The sequence below is a fragment of the Trichoplusia ni genome, chromosome 15, assembly GCF_003590095.1.
Source record: "Trichoplusia ni isolate ovarian cell line Hi5 chromosome 15, tn1, whole genome shotgun sequence".
In the NCBI taxonomy this organism is placed as follows: Eukaryota; Metazoa; Arthropoda; class Insecta; order Lepidoptera; family Noctuidae; genus Trichoplusia; species Trichoplusia ni.
Window position 1 is genome coordinate 7582827 of NC_039492.1, and position 17545 is coordinate 7600371.

At 34.4% G+C, this 17545-nt stretch overlaps 5 protein-coding genes across 9 annotated transcripts; 2 read left to right on the forward strand and 3 right to left on the reverse strand.

The window, feature by feature from the left end:
* Nucleotides 1-38: 38 nt before the first annotated feature.
* Nucleotides 39-6723, reverse strand: LOC113501403 (nucleolar protein 10). The gene is made up of 19 exons (XM_026882533.1): nucleotides 6535-6723; nucleotides 6186-6446; nucleotides 5921-6061; nucleotides 5618-5826; nucleotides 5222-5450; nucleotides 5017-5143; nucleotides 4761-4929; nucleotides 4408-4645; nucleotides 4202-4324; nucleotides 3649-4074; nucleotides 3041-3125; nucleotides 2764-2864; nucleotides 2201-2275; nucleotides 1953-2116; nucleotides 1629-1830; nucleotides 1043-1218; nucleotides 798-978; nucleotides 503-718; nucleotides 39-426 (listed from the first exon to the last, which is right to left on the reverse strand). Exons 1-19 carry the CDS (start codon nucleotides 6598-6600, stop codon nucleotides 184-186), a joined length of 3432 nt encoding a protein of 1143 aa, XP_026738334.1. The 5' UTR covers nucleotides 6601-6723; the 3' UTR covers nucleotides 39-183.
* Nucleotides 6724-6801: 78 nt separating this feature from the next.
* LOC113501013 (M-phase phosphoprotein 6) lies at nucleotides 6802-8175 on the forward strand. Its single transcript, XM_026881986.1, has one exon. The coding sequence runs from the start codon at nucleotides 7158-7160 to the stop codon at nucleotides 7572-7574; it is 417 nt and encodes a 138-aa protein (XP_026737787.1). The 5' UTR covers nucleotides 6802-7157; the 3' UTR covers nucleotides 7575-8175.
* LOC113501011 (katanin p80 WD40 repeat-containing subunit B1) lies at nucleotides 8059-13695 on the reverse strand. Of its 5 annotated transcripts, none has more exons than XM_026881984.1 (16): nucleotides 13406-13695; nucleotides 13180-13310; nucleotides 12764-13097; nucleotides 12279-12477; nucleotides 11949-12099; nucleotides 11595-11769; nucleotides 11439-11516; nucleotides 11232-11288; nucleotides 10768-10971; nucleotides 10273-10410; nucleotides 10097-10199; nucleotides 9871-10012; nucleotides 9374-9514; nucleotides 9129-9241; nucleotides 8641-8715; nucleotides 8059-8558 (listed from the first exon to the last, which is right to left on the reverse strand). In XM_026881984.1, the coding sequence occupies exons 1-16, from the start codon at nucleotides 13434-13436 to the stop codon at nucleotides 8303-8305; spliced, it is 2328 nt and encodes a 775-aa protein (XP_026737785.1). In that variant the 5' UTR covers nucleotides 13437-13695; the 3' UTR covers nucleotides 8059-8302. The 5 variants fall into 5 exon arrangements, with proteins under 5 accessions (XP_026737785.1, XP_026737784.1, XP_026737783.1 ...); XM_026881983.1 differs by having other exon boundaries at nucleotides 11223-11288; XM_026881982.1 differs by having other exon boundaries at nucleotides 11382-11516.
* A 525-nt stretch (nucleotides 13696-14220) lies between these two features.
* Nucleotides 14221-15647, forward strand: LOC113501199 (UPF0598 protein CG30010). The gene is made up of 2 exons (XM_026882267.1): nucleotides 14221-14767; nucleotides 14988-15647. The coding sequence occupies exons 1-2, from the start codon at nucleotides 14624-14626 to the stop codon at nucleotides 15498-15500; spliced, it is 657 nt and encodes a 218-aa protein (XP_026738068.1). The 5' UTR covers nucleotides 14221-14623; the 3' UTR covers nucleotides 15501-15647.
* An 87-nt stretch (nucleotides 15648-15734) lies between these two features.
* On the reverse strand, nucleotides 15735-17242 carry LOC113501198 (protein crossbronx homolog). The gene is made up of 5 exons (XM_026882266.1): nucleotides 16993-17242; nucleotides 16765-16829; nucleotides 16583-16683; nucleotides 16327-16514; nucleotides 15735-16154 (listed from the first exon to the last, which is right to left on the reverse strand). Exons 1-5 carry the CDS (start codon nucleotides 17076-17078, stop codon nucleotides 15902-15904), a joined length of 693 nt encoding a protein of 230 aa, XP_026738067.1. The 5' UTR covers nucleotides 17079-17242; the 3' UTR covers nucleotides 15735-15901.
* Between the last annotated feature and the right edge of the window lie 303 nt (nucleotides 17243-17545).

Here is a 17545-nt window from a genome sequence, read left to right on the forward strand (position 1 = left end):
AATTATGTTTTATTATTCTTTTAATGGAATGGACTAATGTAAAATATTATTCAAATTTACAAGTAAAAAGTAAAATATTATCGAACAATTTACAATATACATGGAGGCTATTTACTATTTGTAAACTAGCCGTTACTCAAAATATACAGATCATTACTTGAAATACGTATCTAGCTAAACCAATTATTGTAATAAATGGCACATACCTAGTGAGAAGAGTACAATAACAGTAATAGTTAGTAAGAGACAAAGGTATCGGCCAGCGATAGGATAGTGAAAGAGTTTGGCGTGAAGCTTTAGCGTGGAAGCGTACATCAGCACCGTGGTTATGTCTTCCTGCGATGTGTCCTGGTGCAAGAATGGTCGGACACACAACTCATGGCCCACCGATTGCGTCCTCCTGCATTCTTTTGACAAGCGAGCCGCCTGAAACGACAGATAGTTGTTATTAAAAAAAGGAATGACGTCTAAAAAAGTATGTTTTAAAAATTTCTTCGCGTACCTGTACAAATGGTACAATAACTGCCGATATCCAAAGCAGTTCATTGAGGATGCTGATCCCAACAAGTGGTTCCGTCTCTGTGTCCACCTTATCCAAGTTGAGAAGCCACATGACGCCCGACGTTGCCCACGATATGTTTACAATCGTAAACAAGCAAACAGCAGGTGCCAGGTCGTCGTTCAAATATTTTAATAATTTGCGAAATTCTTCAATTTCCTACGAAGAAAACAAATAGTAACAGCGCATAATGTGGTATCAACTCCTCTAAAACGGTAGGGTTAAATAGTTAACTTACTTTCATCCATTGCAAAGCAGTAATGGTTCGGTTAAGCAAACGCTCTTTAAGAAACATCAAATGAGCTTGTAACAACTGCGCTTGCAGGCAATAGCTCGTTATGATTGTGGCTTGCACCATGTCATGAGTTAAAGTGCAAATTATGAGTAATGCCTTTAGTAACATTCTTACTTGGTAAGTACTGAAACAAATAATAAAATTACAATACATTTATTTTACAATGACCATAAGTTGTCTTAACGTACCTTGTCTCCATCCACCTGAAGATGATATTCCCTCTAGCCAACATTAAATTAACAGAACACAGAGATAAACACATCCAAAGAACGCTGAGTATTATAAAGAACCATAACATGCGCAGTAAACGTTTTGGTTTTGTAGTTGGCATGCCTTGAGGCGCATATGAGGACAGCAGAAATACCTGGAAAATAATGCCAATTGTTATAAAATTAGATTATATAAGGGTATCATGTATGTACCTTTAAGTTTTATAACATCTGTATCCACTCATGATCGCAATAAATATTTGAAGTTTGAAGTTTGAAGTTTGAAGATAATAGTTCCCAAATATCTTTTTCATTGTTGGAGTTCTGTACCAAATGTCTAAAAACGGAACCCTTCTACTAAGGCTCCGCTGTTTGTCCGTCCAGCTGTCACTAGGCTTGACAGACTGGTCATTTCAGGAACCATGATAACTAAATATTAACTTTAGTAGGGAGCTCTCCAGCCAACTAAGAGCGATAGAAGGCCGCACTTCATACTTCTGCCTATTAAACCCTAGCAGGTAAATACTATAAATTATTTTAGCAGGTCTGATAATTTTATACTCACTCTTTCCATAAGATTTTGCAACTGCTCGTTATCTGAGATTCGAAATAAATATAACGCGTACAAAAATCCCACAAAATGTAGTATACTAGGACCGATGTATGTAAATATAACGTTTCCATAGCACACGTTCTTGTAATTGTCATATTCCAGAGTCGACGTTAGAGCTAATGGGACCAACTTGTAACAAAATCCTCTGTCTCTCCTGTAACACAAAATCACAAATATGATAAGGTACCTAAATGATGTGAAATATGTCCAAAAAATTGTCGATTTCATTTACTTTTTCGCATGTAACTAGGTAAGTCACAAGGAGTGTTATTTTACCTGAAACAAGCCATATACTGCAGAATGTATCCCAGAAACATAAGCACTGCAACTTGTAGCGAATGGAAATGCGAGCAACATATTGCACATTTAGACGAGTTTGAAACGTCCAGTACCGGCCGCAAACCCATAATAGTTAGTAATTTTAGATATGGGAGTAGTATCTGAAAATACATACATTATAATCAAATTACCGGATTATAAAGACAGTACACATTAATTTCAATAAATATGAGTCAAATGTTTACCTTTGATTTACAATAATGCAATATAGCTGAAGTACTCATGTATTCCGTATCAGGAGACTCCGTTATTTCCCCAATCTATGAAAACATCAAAGCCCAAATGTACAAGTAGAAATACAGTTTCTAAAACATTACATTTCTAGTCCTAGACTATTTTCTACCGTAAAAGAAGTGCCTTTGCTTTAAGAATAGGTTCTTGTTTATATTAAACGACAAACTTTTTATTTTGATCGGGGTCCTTAAATCCGTAATATGTAAGGAACGGTATCAATATTTTTTACTCTAGCTGCTCCCATTTCATGAGATAAACCAAATGAACATAACACATATTTAAGACACAGTTTCATCCCACATTAATCCTACAGCTAGATCTGAACTTCCTCTTCATTTACACGCATATCTATTTAAATTCCATTGATCAGTTAGGCCGCAGTGGTTTATAAATATGACCTGTTAAGATTTTACCTTAGGCAAAAGGTACAGCCTAGCCGTTTTTGTATCATTTTTCATTTAAAACTATAATTTGCTAAAAAAAAATAAATATTAAATTAAGTTTAGGTACTCACGTCCACACTATTGGCGTCAAGATTTGACCTCAAAGATCTCTCCATCGTTGGTTCAGCGAGCTTGTCGTTGCCCAGTACATGGCTGTCCAGTAAATCACTAGCTACATAATCATTTAATTTTTTTACATTATTCAGTTTATTGCCCATATCTACTCATTAATTACCTATATGCACATTATGCAAAATGATAATATAATAATAATTGAACATTTATAAAGCAAACAATGAAGATCTAAGTAATGACGGTAGGTAGTTAAAAACTTATTATTATACTCACCGCTGCCGTAGGAGGCATTGTCATTGTGCATTTTAATTCCTTCAAAATAAAATTGCAGCCCGTTTATATTTAATTTTGGTTGTACTTACGAGAAAGTTAAAAAAGGATACACTGACAACAACTGATAACGGCCCACTGGAGTGTTTTTTATGTTTATGTACGTAATAACAAAACATCATTGGGAATGAATGCACTTGTATCGCGTCGAGTCAGTCGCTACATGAACTCTGATAAATATGTAACAATGATGTCATTATGTTTAGAAAAACACTGTTCAATTTAAGTGCTGCTCTTTTAATTTGTGATTGCTAAAACTGATATTATAAAAATACGTGATGATTGTAATTCGACTTCTATATGGTGACTTGCAGTTGAAGTCGTATGTTTATTATTGAAGCATTGTGTTGTACATTGCACTTTGATAAACTTGGATTATAAGGTCAATAAGAGTGAAGAAAAAGTATAAGCGACAGTTGTCAAAACAACAAATGAACGCTATCGCTTGAATTTGTATGTAGGAGGTATGTCTCCATAGGGTAATTAAATAAAAAATAAACTGAACTTAAACCTGAAGTTTATTATGTTTAAAAAAAAACTGATAATTATCATAAAGATTTGGGTAGTCTTTTCTTCGTCAAAAATCCCGTTCGTCTCACGAGCTGTTTCCTTTCTTGATGATGTTTTTTCATTTTTTTGTTGTGTTCAGTTTCTGATTTTTTGCCTCTCATACTGAATTTCATCTCTCGATTACCTCCAGCGTTAGAGACCATGGTTGTAAAGCCTTCTTTAGCTAACCTATTACCTAAACTTGCTTTGCTAACTCGAGTTATACTTTTAATAATGTTTGTATTAGTTCTAGAATCTTTCTCTCTATGTGACTGCTCCTCTTCTTCGTCTTCACGCCGGGATTTATTTCTAATGAACTTGTGCTGCTTTTTGACTTCTTTAACCCATGATCGATCTTCGTCTGAACTTTCGCTTTCACTAGTCTCATATAGTTCCATGTCAGAATCTTTATCTTCAGTTTCTGCCATCTGGTAAAAACGTAAAAAAGGAAAAAAAAACATTAGTGTAAATCTTTTCGAATTAAGAAACAGGCTATTAAGATTCCAAAGTATTCTAGTTTTTAATAAATCTAAAAGTGTAAATAAAAACAATAACCTGCTCTGGTTCATTTTCCACTTTCTTCTCCTTGCTCTTGTCTCGCCTGGACAGCACTGGGTTGAGTAAACGGTACTCTTCAGCTTCTCTATCCACTTCAAATTCAGGGTTTTCGAACATAGCCTAAAAAATAAAAATAAAAAATGTACCATTCTGTTAATAAAATCTTTTACCCAATTACTTACTTTGAACAAAACAAAACATACCTTAAACCTGTCATCTTTAAGAAGATTAGTAGTTTGCTTCTTCTTTTTAGTACCACTATCATCCATAAGCTTGGCTGCCAAGTCTCTGTTAACCTTTGGTAAGTTGTCTTCAACTTTGAGTCTAGATGGTCGCTCTTGTTCAATTTTCTCCCTAATTTTACGTTTCTTATATTGTTCGAAGGCAAATGGATCGGCAATAGACTTGGCGCGCTTGTACAGGCGCACATCCACAAAGTATCTGTAATTGGATTTAGGGATTACATAAGCAGTATTTAATATTATTAATTGTTAAAATGATAGCACAAATAAAAAAAAATTAAAGTCAAATAAGGCAGGGTAATTGAATTTCTTACCCATGCATGTATGCTCTTAATAAATTGGTTCCTAATAAATGGTCCAAACCAAGAGACTCCAACTCTTGCTTAGTGATGAATTTATAATCATCATACACTGTTTGTGAAGCTGAGCTTTCTAATTCCTCAGTCAAATTATCTAAGAAAGCACACCATCTTGGTGCAGGACCTAAAAAAATAGATTTTTTTATTATAATATATCTTGCAAATTTAATAGTTTATATTTGATTATTTATCTCTCTATTGATTGTCTCACCTAATGATGGGACATAATATATCTGCATCTTTTGGTCCTCCACTGCCATCAGATTCAATCCTGTGTTTGGAATAACACATAAGTCATTGAAATCAGCAGATGACTCTATGCTTGTGTATTGTTTGCCCTGGAAACAAAACGTAAACAATTATTTATAATGATTACCACTAGTATTTATTATGAAAATATGAAATAGAAAGCTTACCGTGTTTTTATCCCATATCTTTACCACAGTTGAGTCCATGGAGTAAACATAATTCATTTGTTTATGAAACTCTATGACCTTTATTGGTATTTCATTCATGTGATCCTTAACTAAAAGAGGTTTGCTAGATCTGATGTCATACAGCAATACATGTCCTGTAGATGTGCCCACCCCAAGTCTTAATGGACCATCAAATTTTGCGGCAGTTATTGCAGGTAATTTGTCATTTCTGCAATTAAATCCCAGTGTTAGTGAAAAATTGAAACTGAAACCCTTACCTCATTAGATTATTTTTATAATTATTTTTTGCTAAAAAGTCTAAACTCTGGGCTCAAGTTGATCAGACATCATATCTGTATGTCAAAAGAAACACTTCAATTTATTTAAAAACCTTACTTGTATTCAGAATCCGTGCAATGCAAAGCACAGTCTAATATTCCTTGTCTAGACTTGGTGCGTGGATCCCATGCTTCCACATGGCCAGCCTCAGTGCCCAGTATTAACAAACCGTGTTCTTCATTCACAGCGCAACAGTTTATTTCATGTGCTTTTGTTATATATGGTGCCAAAAACTGACCTAATTCCAAATTCAGCCTGTAGACTTCCTAAAAAAGAATATATAATGACAATTTTTACTAAACCAATACCTACATCTACCTCAACATTTATAGAAACATTGTGAGAAACTACGACGCTTACTGATGATGCACCAACAACAAAGAGATCACATGATGGTTGATGGTATGCAATGTCTCTTCCAAACCTAGGCACACGTAGCCGATAATGACGCCCATGTCCAACATGAAACTCAACATAGCGGTCACATTGCAAGAAAACAATCTGGAATGTTAATTAAAATCCATGATAAATAATTGGGTACAAATTATGTTTGATAATATACACAGTCACTTTAAAAAGATCTAAATATTATACAAATACATAATAAAATAATGCAGTTGTTTACCTTAGAATAATCTTCACTCAAAATTTCAAATTTAACTACTTCTGAATCAAGGCACCTTTCGAATTTCAATGACAAATTATTTACATCAAAACATTTAACTCTAGGTTTGTAGATGCCTGTTGCCATTATGTACTGTCCATCCTTAGAAACGCGCAAACTGGTGCTCACTCCAGGCATGTCAAACTCCTGAATGAGCTCAATGCGTCGTCTAATGTCTACATTCTTTTTTAAAAGAGCTCGTTTCTTTCTTTCTGTTAGCCACTGAAACCAAAATCATGATGTTTAGTTTAATTAACGAATGCATTCAATTTTAACTTGTTATATAGGTTATAAGGAATAAAATACTTACATCGGGTAATGATTTTCCAACACTTAGGTTGTAAATCTTTACATTATCGATTTCGGAAACCTGCATTGTAACTGGTTTGTAACTATCACAATTGAAAAGAATCACATTTCAAAGTAACACAATTTTTATTAGTAATCAATCCTGAAAACGTTTCTATCAACAAGCATGCAGCCAGTAATGCCGATCATGTGTTTGTGTTGACAGAGGACTGTCAGTGTCAGATTGACATTAGCAGGCAGAACATATGTCAATTTTTTTTTCGGCGCAATTTGACACAATGTCGTTTAATCTTAGTTTCGCATGTAAGAAACTAATCGTAGATAAAAAATATTTCGCACGGTAATTTATTTCATCCGCCTGACCAGCCCGACATAAGTGTAGCGGTAATAATAAATACTCAGTCTATGGACGATTGGATTTAACTTTTGCTTGAAGTTTTAACCTCTCGTCGAGAAATGAAACTAATGAAAGATTCCTAAACCCACAAGGCTTTGACAGCTAATAAATTTGAGGTTATAAAACAGCAAAGTGTATAAGTATATTAACGTTATACTATTTTGTTGGTAATTGATAAAAAAAGAATTGAACTATCTCCGTAATTCGTATTCATTATAAATTTTACAATGGCTGGAAAAACGAAAAAAATTGAACTTCCAAAATCTGTCTTAGAAATGAAATTCATGAAGAAAACAAGAGAGAGAATAGAAAAAGAATTGCAAAACACTCAAGACCATGGTAGGCTATATTCTGATATAATAACAAACGAAATGAGAAGTGCGTCTGGTAACTTCATATCAGAATCAAGTTTTATATTTTGTGAAACAATGCTGGATGGAAGATTATCATTTAAAGGTATGAACCCTGAGATAGAACGCCTTATGGAAATGGAAAAGGCTGAAGCTGAGAAACCTAGTGGTGAAATGGTTAAAGATGTCTCAGATGATATTCTAGCTAAGAAAATGGCGAAATTAAATAAGATGAAACGGCCAAGTGCAAGCCCCGTAGTTAGCGAATTGTCCAAAATTAAGAGAAAAAAATAAATTTCCTACTATACCTTAGAAACGGATGTAAATATTCTTAGATTATGTATCTAGTCTGGTAAGTTATTTTATAATTGTCAAATGTAATTTTAAGTTAACTTGGTATTTTAAGCATACAGACTGGATTTTATGTTATTACTCATTAATAAATTTTCAATAAAATAGCTTGATTAGTATGTTAGTTTTTGTGGGAAAATTACCAACTGGTATTTTATAAAATATAATATTTTATATAAATAGGTAAAACCTCCCTGTATAAATCAGGAATGAAAATGTTTTGTAAAAGTATGTAAGAAACTTAGGCAACAATTATTATAGTTTTTAAAAATAAAGTGACCCTTGGATCTAAAAATGTGTATTTTCTTTTAATCCTTAAAAATCCTTTTAGAACTTACACCTAAGTAAGAGTGTTCAACTGACAAGATACACATAAGATAAAATTTGGTTTTAGTGAGTACTTAAGTTGCACAAAAACAAGATAAAATTTGATTATTTATTTTATTGTTAATAAATATATTTAAGTTGCTGTATGTATGCATTTCAAACATTTAAGTCTAAGTCAGCCTATGTCAACAGTGAGATACAATTATGAAAATTAATTTTATAAAAAAACATTAATACTTAGGATAAGACTTGTCAGTTCATTTGATAATATTGCATTAATAATCTGACAACACTCGCGTAACATTTGGACTGTTCACTTGGACGAACATATTGTGAGCATGAAATCAGTCGAGGCCCTGTTGCATGAGGTTATGAAGATCTCTAAACGCAGCTCCGAGACGTCCCTGGAGTGTTTGCCGTTTGAGCAGGAAGGCTCGGACGTCAAGTAGCAGTCGATGTATCTGCATGCACTTAGCGTAGCGCTCCTCGCGCGGTATGTCAACACCTAATGTGCGCACTGGAGCACTTACGTTAGCCCTCACCACAGATGAAAAGTTGCGAACTATCAGTCTCAAGGCATTGCAACCACATTGCATATATCTGGAAAGAAAATACAGATCAAATGATAGTTATCTACTAAGTAGAACTAAATTGTAAATAATACTGAAATAAATGAACTTACGATTCATATTTGCTCTGAAGTAATTCATATATCTTAGGCAACATTAATAAGCAAATGTCCAAATTCCACAAAGATCTGAAAAAAAATTAGATTATTTTGGTTGCATTCACAATTTTTGTTTGGCATGTGTCCAAATGCTGTCATATCGGAGTATTAGAGAGAAAGAAGAAATTATATAGAGTAAACCAGGGATGGCGTACACGCCTACGAACTAATAAGTAAAAAGTAAAACAAAATATAGGTCAAAAGAAGAAAATCAAGCCAAGTGGTGGATGTCACCACGCCAAACCCGCTGAGTGTGAATGTTGCGGGTTCGATCCCCGCGTAAGACAAGCATTTGTAATGCGATGCACGAATGTTTGTCTTGAGTCTGAGTGTTGCTAGGCATGTGATTTGATTTTTTATTACTTTTAAATGTCTCTCATTGAACCCGCGTCACAAAGATTATGTTTATTTTGTGTAGTTCACAAATAAAAAAATATACTTACGGTTTGTGTGCCATAACATTTAGAATGTCGAGTATGACAGAAGTATCTTCTAATGCGATAACAGACTCTAAAGCAGATCTCAGACTTTTATTAATTCGGACGGAATGAAATATCTGAAAAGGTTGAATAAATATTTACATATCATATACCATGGCCCTTGGTTTTTAGAAGGCTGATAAAATGATTCTTTGTCAAATCAAGATCGCATCAGTTTATATTGGGCAAGTGATCGAGTGTAGGTGTACCTGCAGCGCGCGCTGGCGGGCGGTGAGCACGGCCATCATGGAGTCGTGTCCGCGCATCATGACGCCCAGCACCTCCTGCTCGCTGGGCTCCGCGCCCGCGCCGCGCGCCCCGCGCCGCACGCCCAGCCCCGCCAGACCCCGCTGCGATACAAAATACTTATTTACCAACTAAATAAACTAACATAATTACCAGCTTTTATTCACTTCACTATGACACTACTTTACATATAGACAAAGTATTTTACGCAATGCTTTACGAAGAGCTTGACTGCACGCATAGCCGAGTGGTATAAGGTCACCTCGCCAATTGTGCTCAATCCGCAGGTTCGATCCTAGTATGGGACAAGCATATTTTGTGTGATCCACTAATGCAGCGTGAACTAAGTCTTGTTATCTGACACAAGGACTGTCCTTAGTGCTGGAGTGGATTAAAATTTGAACTTGGGGGATTTTAACGGAAACTCTGTAGTTATGTTCGACAGTGATTTTATACTTACTGGCAAGAATTCGTCAAGGTCGAGTCCAACAGGTCTATCGGTCGTATACGGTACGAACTCCGGCTCTGGTTCAGCTTCAGGGGCCTCTACACTGCGAGATACTGCGACACTTTCTCTTACAACTGTCTCTACTACTCGTCTTCTGTAAAACAAATAATAGCCCACTCATAATAAACATATCGGTAACATTTCGTATCAAAAATCAACTTGGACATGATTTATTTACCTCGTAGCCTCTGTAGCAGTTCTGGTGAAGGACAATGACCTAGGCCCTAATGTTGGAGGACCTAAAGATATTTCACTATTGCTTGGCCGGAGGTTCGTGGATGCTAAAAACAAGAAACTCATTAATATTCCAAATACTTGAATCGTCAATGTATTAGTAATTTAATTTAAACTTACATAAGTCTGTGGTAGATTTGGTTTCTTTGTAGGAATTATGTCGATTAAGCGAATTTGCTGTGAGCGGGCTGGCGGCATAATCTCTTAATGAATGCGATGTCGCGAACGTATTATTTTCTTTAGTGTTGTCCATCACCCCTAATCGAGCAGATAGCATACAAAGGTTAATTAAATATACCCTTTAAAGCATTTCGTAACCTAAAAACATTAACGCGACATAATCTAACTTCGTAAGTGTACTATTCCACATGTTCTGTTAACAAATGTTGTTGGTATATGCGACACGTTCCGACAACCTGGATATTAAATAAGCATATTTAAGTGCCATAAATGAAACAAGTCACCAATATATTTTTTAAATTGTAGTATCAATATTGCCTCTTGTCTGTCAACATTTAAGCCAGCTGAATTCCATTTAAAAGTTAAAAATAAATTACAACTAAGTTTAAAAGCCCCACTAAGCAAGATTAGTAACACCAATTTAGATAAACTTACGCGGCTGGAAATTTTCAACTTTCTTCTGTTCAACATTGTAATGTTCTTTGGTGGATGTAGGGATCCGCGAGTAGTGTTCTGATCGCTGGCGCTGCGGCGGCGAGGGCTGCGGGAGAGGCCGCGTCAAGGGCACCGGCTCGTCCAGCATCAGGTCCCGGAGGGCGGTGCTCACCGTCGGCTCGGACTTCTCCATAGGCTCTTGGGCTATAACGCATGAATAAACGTATTCATATTCTTTTCCATTTATACAATATTTTACACTAAGTTGTGAACATATAATTAAGTTTGTCTACTACTCTATTCTAATCTACTTTCTAATTTACATAATATACAATGAATTTACTTCTATTCTATCTGCAATACATTGTTTTCTTTTCACAAAAAAAACAACTTACTTAACCATTATTTATAAAACGTCGTATTTTAATTTCACTATTTAAGAAAAAACTACATACGTATCTCACCCGGTATCGAGTAGTCTTCCGAAGATAAACTAGTAGCTGGTGGAGGCGTACGTGTCACTAAAAACAGAAGAAACTCGCCGTTATAACTTCCAAAAATAGGTTACTCTTGGGTATATTTGCGGACTAATGGGGATTGTGTAATCTACTCACATGCTCTAGAAGGGCGGAATATCTCAGTGTAGTCATTAAAATTTGATATAACAGCACCTGAATCCTCATCTGCTTCTGTCCCTGATGTAGATTCTTCAGCTGTTTTTTCGTCAAGTAGAGTTGGTCTATGCATAACTGAAATCAAGAATCAAAAAGTTTAACACAAAGATGATAAAAAAAACAAATAGAATATATTCTAACATTGATTCTAACCTTCCTTGGGTGGTTTTTCCTTTGAGAAGCTTTTGCGTACTGAATGCCCCTTTTGGAAAGGTGAGAGATCCCTGACAACTGGTGGGGATAATGGAGGTGGACCTCCAAATGGATGAACTTTATTGAGATCAACCACTGATAACACCACATAAGTTGAATGGAATGAACCAGCTATCTGTAAGAGAAAGATATTTAATTTAATGTTTATAAGTTATTTACTGCAGTAATATGCAATGTATGACAATACATGCATGCCAAAAGTTGTCACTAAAAGTAATGTGTCCTTAACCAAACATCTGTATATAATAATCTTATGTATATTTATATAAAAAAATGAAAAATATGTAAACTTACTAATTGTGTTTGTGCTACAGTTATATCATGAATTTGTCCCCAATGTCCATGAACAGTGTCAAACACTCTGGCAGGCTCCCAGCCAATGACATGCAAGCCATCATTTGCACAACCAAGCAATGTTGCACCATCATCACTGAACACCATGTGTCTGCATAAAGGAGGTTAGCTAATACAGGGTTCATTCAGAAAAAAACAAAAGCTGATCATGATCTTCCAATGAGTGAACTGGATAACTTTTTATTAATTAATGCTTTTGATGAGACAAATGCTAGAAAACTAATGATAGCTTAAAATGTAAAAAAAAAACACTCAGTGACTAAAATTCACCTGATGGATGTGTTGTCTTTTTCAAACTTAGATACCAATTGGAACTTTTCCATGTCCCAGAAGTTAACAGTTCTGTCAGTGCCACAGCTGGCAAGTAGAAACTCATGAGGGTGGAACTTCACACAGGTTACTGCTGAAGTGTGTTCCACAAACTCTTGAAGTACTTTGCCAACTCGAACATCCCACACCTTAACTAAACCTGTAACAATATTATGATAGTAATTATCCACTGGAGCATTGAACAACAATTACTGAACACAAAGTGGAATATATGTATATCCTTAGTGGCTATGTTGCTCAGGGTCTTGGATTCCAGAGAAAATTACTAATGCATATTTAATAATTAGTAGTTTCTCAGTTGTATAAAAAACACTTTTATCATTATTTACCAAGAACTGACCTTCTATTACACTTGTTCCTTGTTTACATACCTACAGCAATTAATTCTATCTTATATTTTTGTGTAATTAGTATTAAAATCTTACCATCTTCACAAGCAGAAGCAATCCATTGTCCATCAGGGCTAAACTGCAGACTATTGACGGCAAGGCGGTGGCTTGAGTAAGTTACAATACATCCTCGTTTCCTAGTGTCCCATAACTTAACATTGCTGTCACAAGAGCCAGTAGTCAAGTAGTCACCATATGGATGAAAGTCCATACATTTGATAGCCCCTTTGTGTCCTGTGAATGTTCTTAATAATTTAGCTGCTTCTAAGTCCCATATCTTTAAGGCACCGGTTTGTGATCCTGCACAAACTAGGTCTTCAGAATGGCCAAAACATACACATTCAACAGGAGTTGTGTGCCCACTCAAACTCTGGAATTAATTTACATACATTACAAATCAATTGGTTAAACTATTTAGCAACACTTGTTCCTTAGTTAACTAAAATTCAAACCATCAAGCAACTTTGTCTTCCAATGGCCCATAAATTGACTTTTTTATCATCGCCACCAGTCGCCAACACCTGGTTCGACTTGTGACCCATGGCTAGGCAATTGACATTCGCTTTGTGAGCCACAAACTCCTCTGAAAATAAAATAAAATCATTAGAAAAGTTTTAAATGAAGCATCTATGAAGATGATGATTTAATAACAAAAAAAGTGTTAAGAACAATACATACGCAGTTTCCATGATCGTCGAATACTCTCCATCGTGATTTAGATTCATGTGAATTCCATGTACGGGAAAGGCAACCTTGTAGAATGACAAAATAATCACTCTCAGATAAATTTTGATTCAAATAACAATAACGTTTGAATTTAGTTTGATTTCGTTAGAACATAATACTTGTACAGTTTACATATTTGTTTTACGTAGATTTATTTGTATACTTTTGATTTCTACTGTAGTTTGGACAACAGACAACCAGTGGGGTCCAATTTGGATTTGGCATTAGCATTTTGGTTCACTAATGTCATCCGTGTACAAATGTCATGTCATGAAAGTCCGATAGTGTTGCTCGTGCGGATATTTTGATTTCGATTCTTCAATAAAGTCGGTTTTTACAAATAAGCAGTATGTAGAAAAAGCAATTACAAAATAACATCAAATCCAATCATAATGGCAAAAACTTATTGACTGTCTAAAATACGTGTTTCTTATTTCACTGATTACTGTATTCAAAACATACCAGCTGTTGAAGATTTTTTTTACCGCGACGATAACGAGTTATGCTAAAACGGTGATCTCTTATGATATTCCCTAAAATTCAATCATGTGAAGGTTCCAAATAAAATACTTGTAAAGCTTAACGCTTTTGTTAGTAGTATTAAACCATTTTAAAAATAAAAATACCCTCGATAAGTTTGCATACATTCAAATTACGAACATAACGTAAAATTACTAGGTCTGGATAGTGATACATTTTATCAGGTAGCTTCAATATTTCGCCGTGCTAGGAATCGAACCTACCTTCCTACCATGGCGCCACCCACCGAAAATCCACCTACGTTGTGAGTTTGATTCCGATGTTTAATTACATGTGATATTTCATAAAATAACTTTGTTTTGTACCATACTACTTACGGGAAAATACGTGCAACCCTACCTCTCGTGTTGTGCTCATTAGTCTTTTATCTATACGACTGAAGTTGCAACCGGTTGTAACATACTTTTAAATTATTTATTAGCTACTCTAAATTTCTGTTATTTTGACACCGCTCATACAACAGACTTTTATTACTAATAATAAAATTGTCAGTTTCTACGGTAGAATTAAAATAACAATCTTTTCACCTTTAGACTAATACTTCACGTTATATATTGGCTAGTATACTAGTAAATATAAATAAAAATCACGACAAATTATTAAATTCTGCGTTGTACCGTTCAACTAATCATGTTCCAGAGATTATTTACACCCCTTATTTTGCCAAAAACAGCATATTTGCCAAAATGTTGCCGAAGTGTTAGTTATGTTCAAGGACAGGAACCAGAGCCGAAAATCAGAGAATACTTTTATTATATTGATCATCAAGGGATGGTAAGTTTGGTAACCTTTGATCTTTGCTGAACAGAATAATAAAATCACCTACTTTACAAAGTATATAAAGCAGCATAAGCAACAATAACATAAGGTATTTTTGTAATATTCCAATTATAAACGCAATCAAGATCAAATATAAATTCTAACTTTTGGCTTTAATGTTAAGTATGCCACAAAATTGCCATTTTAGCTCTTACGTGAATATTTTTTGTTTTAGCTATTTTTAGATGATTCAAAGATGAAAAACTTTACGTCGTGTTTTAAAGAAAAGAAGTTTCTAGAGTTCTTTTTCAAGAGAATCCGCATGAATACGACTGGAAGATATCAAGAAGACTTTCCTTTCCTCTCATTGTGTGGCAGAGAGCGAAATTTTATCCGTTGTGACGATGTCCCTATTGTTTATACACATGTAATAAAAGTCGACAACACAGATTTTTTAAGTTTTGGGTATGCAGGAGATCTGTTAAAAGCTAAATTTAAGCCAGAAAAAATATACATGTTGCCCAGTACTGGTAGAGTTTATCACCCTGCTGATGACAAGTATGGCGGAGTAGGGTTAATCAAATCAAAGTTAGCCATCGAGTTTAGTAAAAACTTTGAATTTAATGATGAAAATTTGCAGGGGCCTAGCCACTTCAAGTGGGAAAATAATACTTACGAACTGGATCAGAATTGGTTTCAGGAACAAGTTACGAAACATAATTTAGTTATAAGGTCTGAAATGGACTGAAAATAAGTTTGTAAATAGAGATAAGAATTACCAATGTGATGTAAGGATCTACTTGTCTCTTAGCATATCTTCTTAGCATATTTTAATAATGCTCTGACTGCTAGTCTTTACATTTGTGATATTACTTATAGTTAGATAAAACTTGATGCATCATGTTTTTTGAAATAGAATCTTTAAGACAAAGGTTTTCTACCAAACTAAACTTTCAACATAAGGGTCCAAATAAAATCAAAATAATAATACAATCATTTAATTGGTGGTTCAAACAATAAATAACAGAACAATATTGAATATTATCACAGGATGTGGTTATGGCTAGTCAAAATTAATTTGTAAGATTGTATATTATACATGTTACATGTAAATATGTAGATTTTTGTAAATAAATAATTTTCTTATAGTTATGTTGCCTCTTCTTTAGAAAATGCTTGAAATGATCCTGGCTGTACCCAAGATATACCTTGGTTTCCTCCTTCACTTGTTGTTGGGGTTTTAAGCATAATGTTTTTAACAGTGTCATGGACATCAGGGTCATAGGGCTTGAATGTTATAAAATGTTTATCTTCAGTAGGAGGGTCATCATAAATGTGGTCTATACTTATCACAACACATTCTCTCACTTTTTCCAAAAATGTCTTTTTATTGCTCTTATACCTGGAAAAATAGTATTATATAATATAAAAAAAGAGATGGATGGTAGAATGATATTTATCATTTAACAGATATTGTTTAAGGTTTCATTTAAACTCATGCCACAAATTATGAAAATATTGCAGGCTTTACAGAAATAAAACATATAACTGCTTCATAATTATACAACACTTACGCAACAGATGCCTCAACATTGGAGGGTGCTTTAACATTCAAGTTGTGAAATATTGAGTAAACATATTTCAATATTTGCCAAATGTGATTTTGTTTTCGGTCCCACTGGGGAAAAACTTCACTCAAGTTAAGCACTCCAGTATTAGCATCCACAGCTGGGTGGTATAAGTTTGATGTGAACGTCAAAACCTGGAAAAGTGATTAATTTTTCATAAAATGTTTATCACATATTGCATAACTCAAAATTTGCTACTTACAGGAACTTCTTCATCAGGGAATTTGTCTGGCAATGATAATGTAAATCTGAAGATGCCTCCTTCATAATATCCAGCCCTCACAAAAATAACTCCAAACCACACTGTGAATACGATTTTTTACAGGTCAAGTTTCTATTATGAGTAATAGAGTTTTAATGAAATTGAGGCTATTTGGTACTTACAAAATGAGTTCTCGTAGGAGGGAATAACATAAATCCCTTGTAAATTTTCGGTTTGTAACATACGGCTAAAAATAAAACAGCATTAGAATCACGATTTCAGAGATCGAGTTTTATTACTTTATTTTGTAGGAGTAAAAGCCCGTTTGCTTGTTCTTAAGATATCTAATTTAACACTAATTGAATATAACTTTATAACTCATATCGCCAATGACAACAGTAGATACTTACTACTCTGCCATGATAACATATTCTTGGTGGAACATTGAATATAGTTCTCTCGTTTCCTTAACATTGTTTTTTGTTTCGTCATTCATAATTACAATCAATTCTTATAACTGTTTGTCTATCTACGTTTCACAGATGATGTACTATGTCCTTATAGCTAATAATCAAGTTGAATAGTTAACTTAAAAATAAGTAAATAAAAGTTGTGGCTCTCTCTGCCTGTGTTGTCAAAAAAGTTAACCAATTTGTCAGTATACTGTTTTGACATGATTGCTTGCTGTCTCTTGTTACATGAGAATCGAACTTTTCGGAAAAGTCCGGTTCTTACCATAGACATAATCGACTAATTTCAAGTTACAGACACAAACATTTTCATTAGAGCATTTGACACTAGATGTCTCTTAACAACGTTTAGTTTATTATAGTTATTTTATTCTTGCGACTTTCCAAAACTGAGTTTAAATGCTGATTATCTTTAGGTACAGCAATGAGATTGATTTTCTCGTTCTAAGTTTACTCATTGGGATTCCTATAAGTGTTTTTGATTGTACATGAG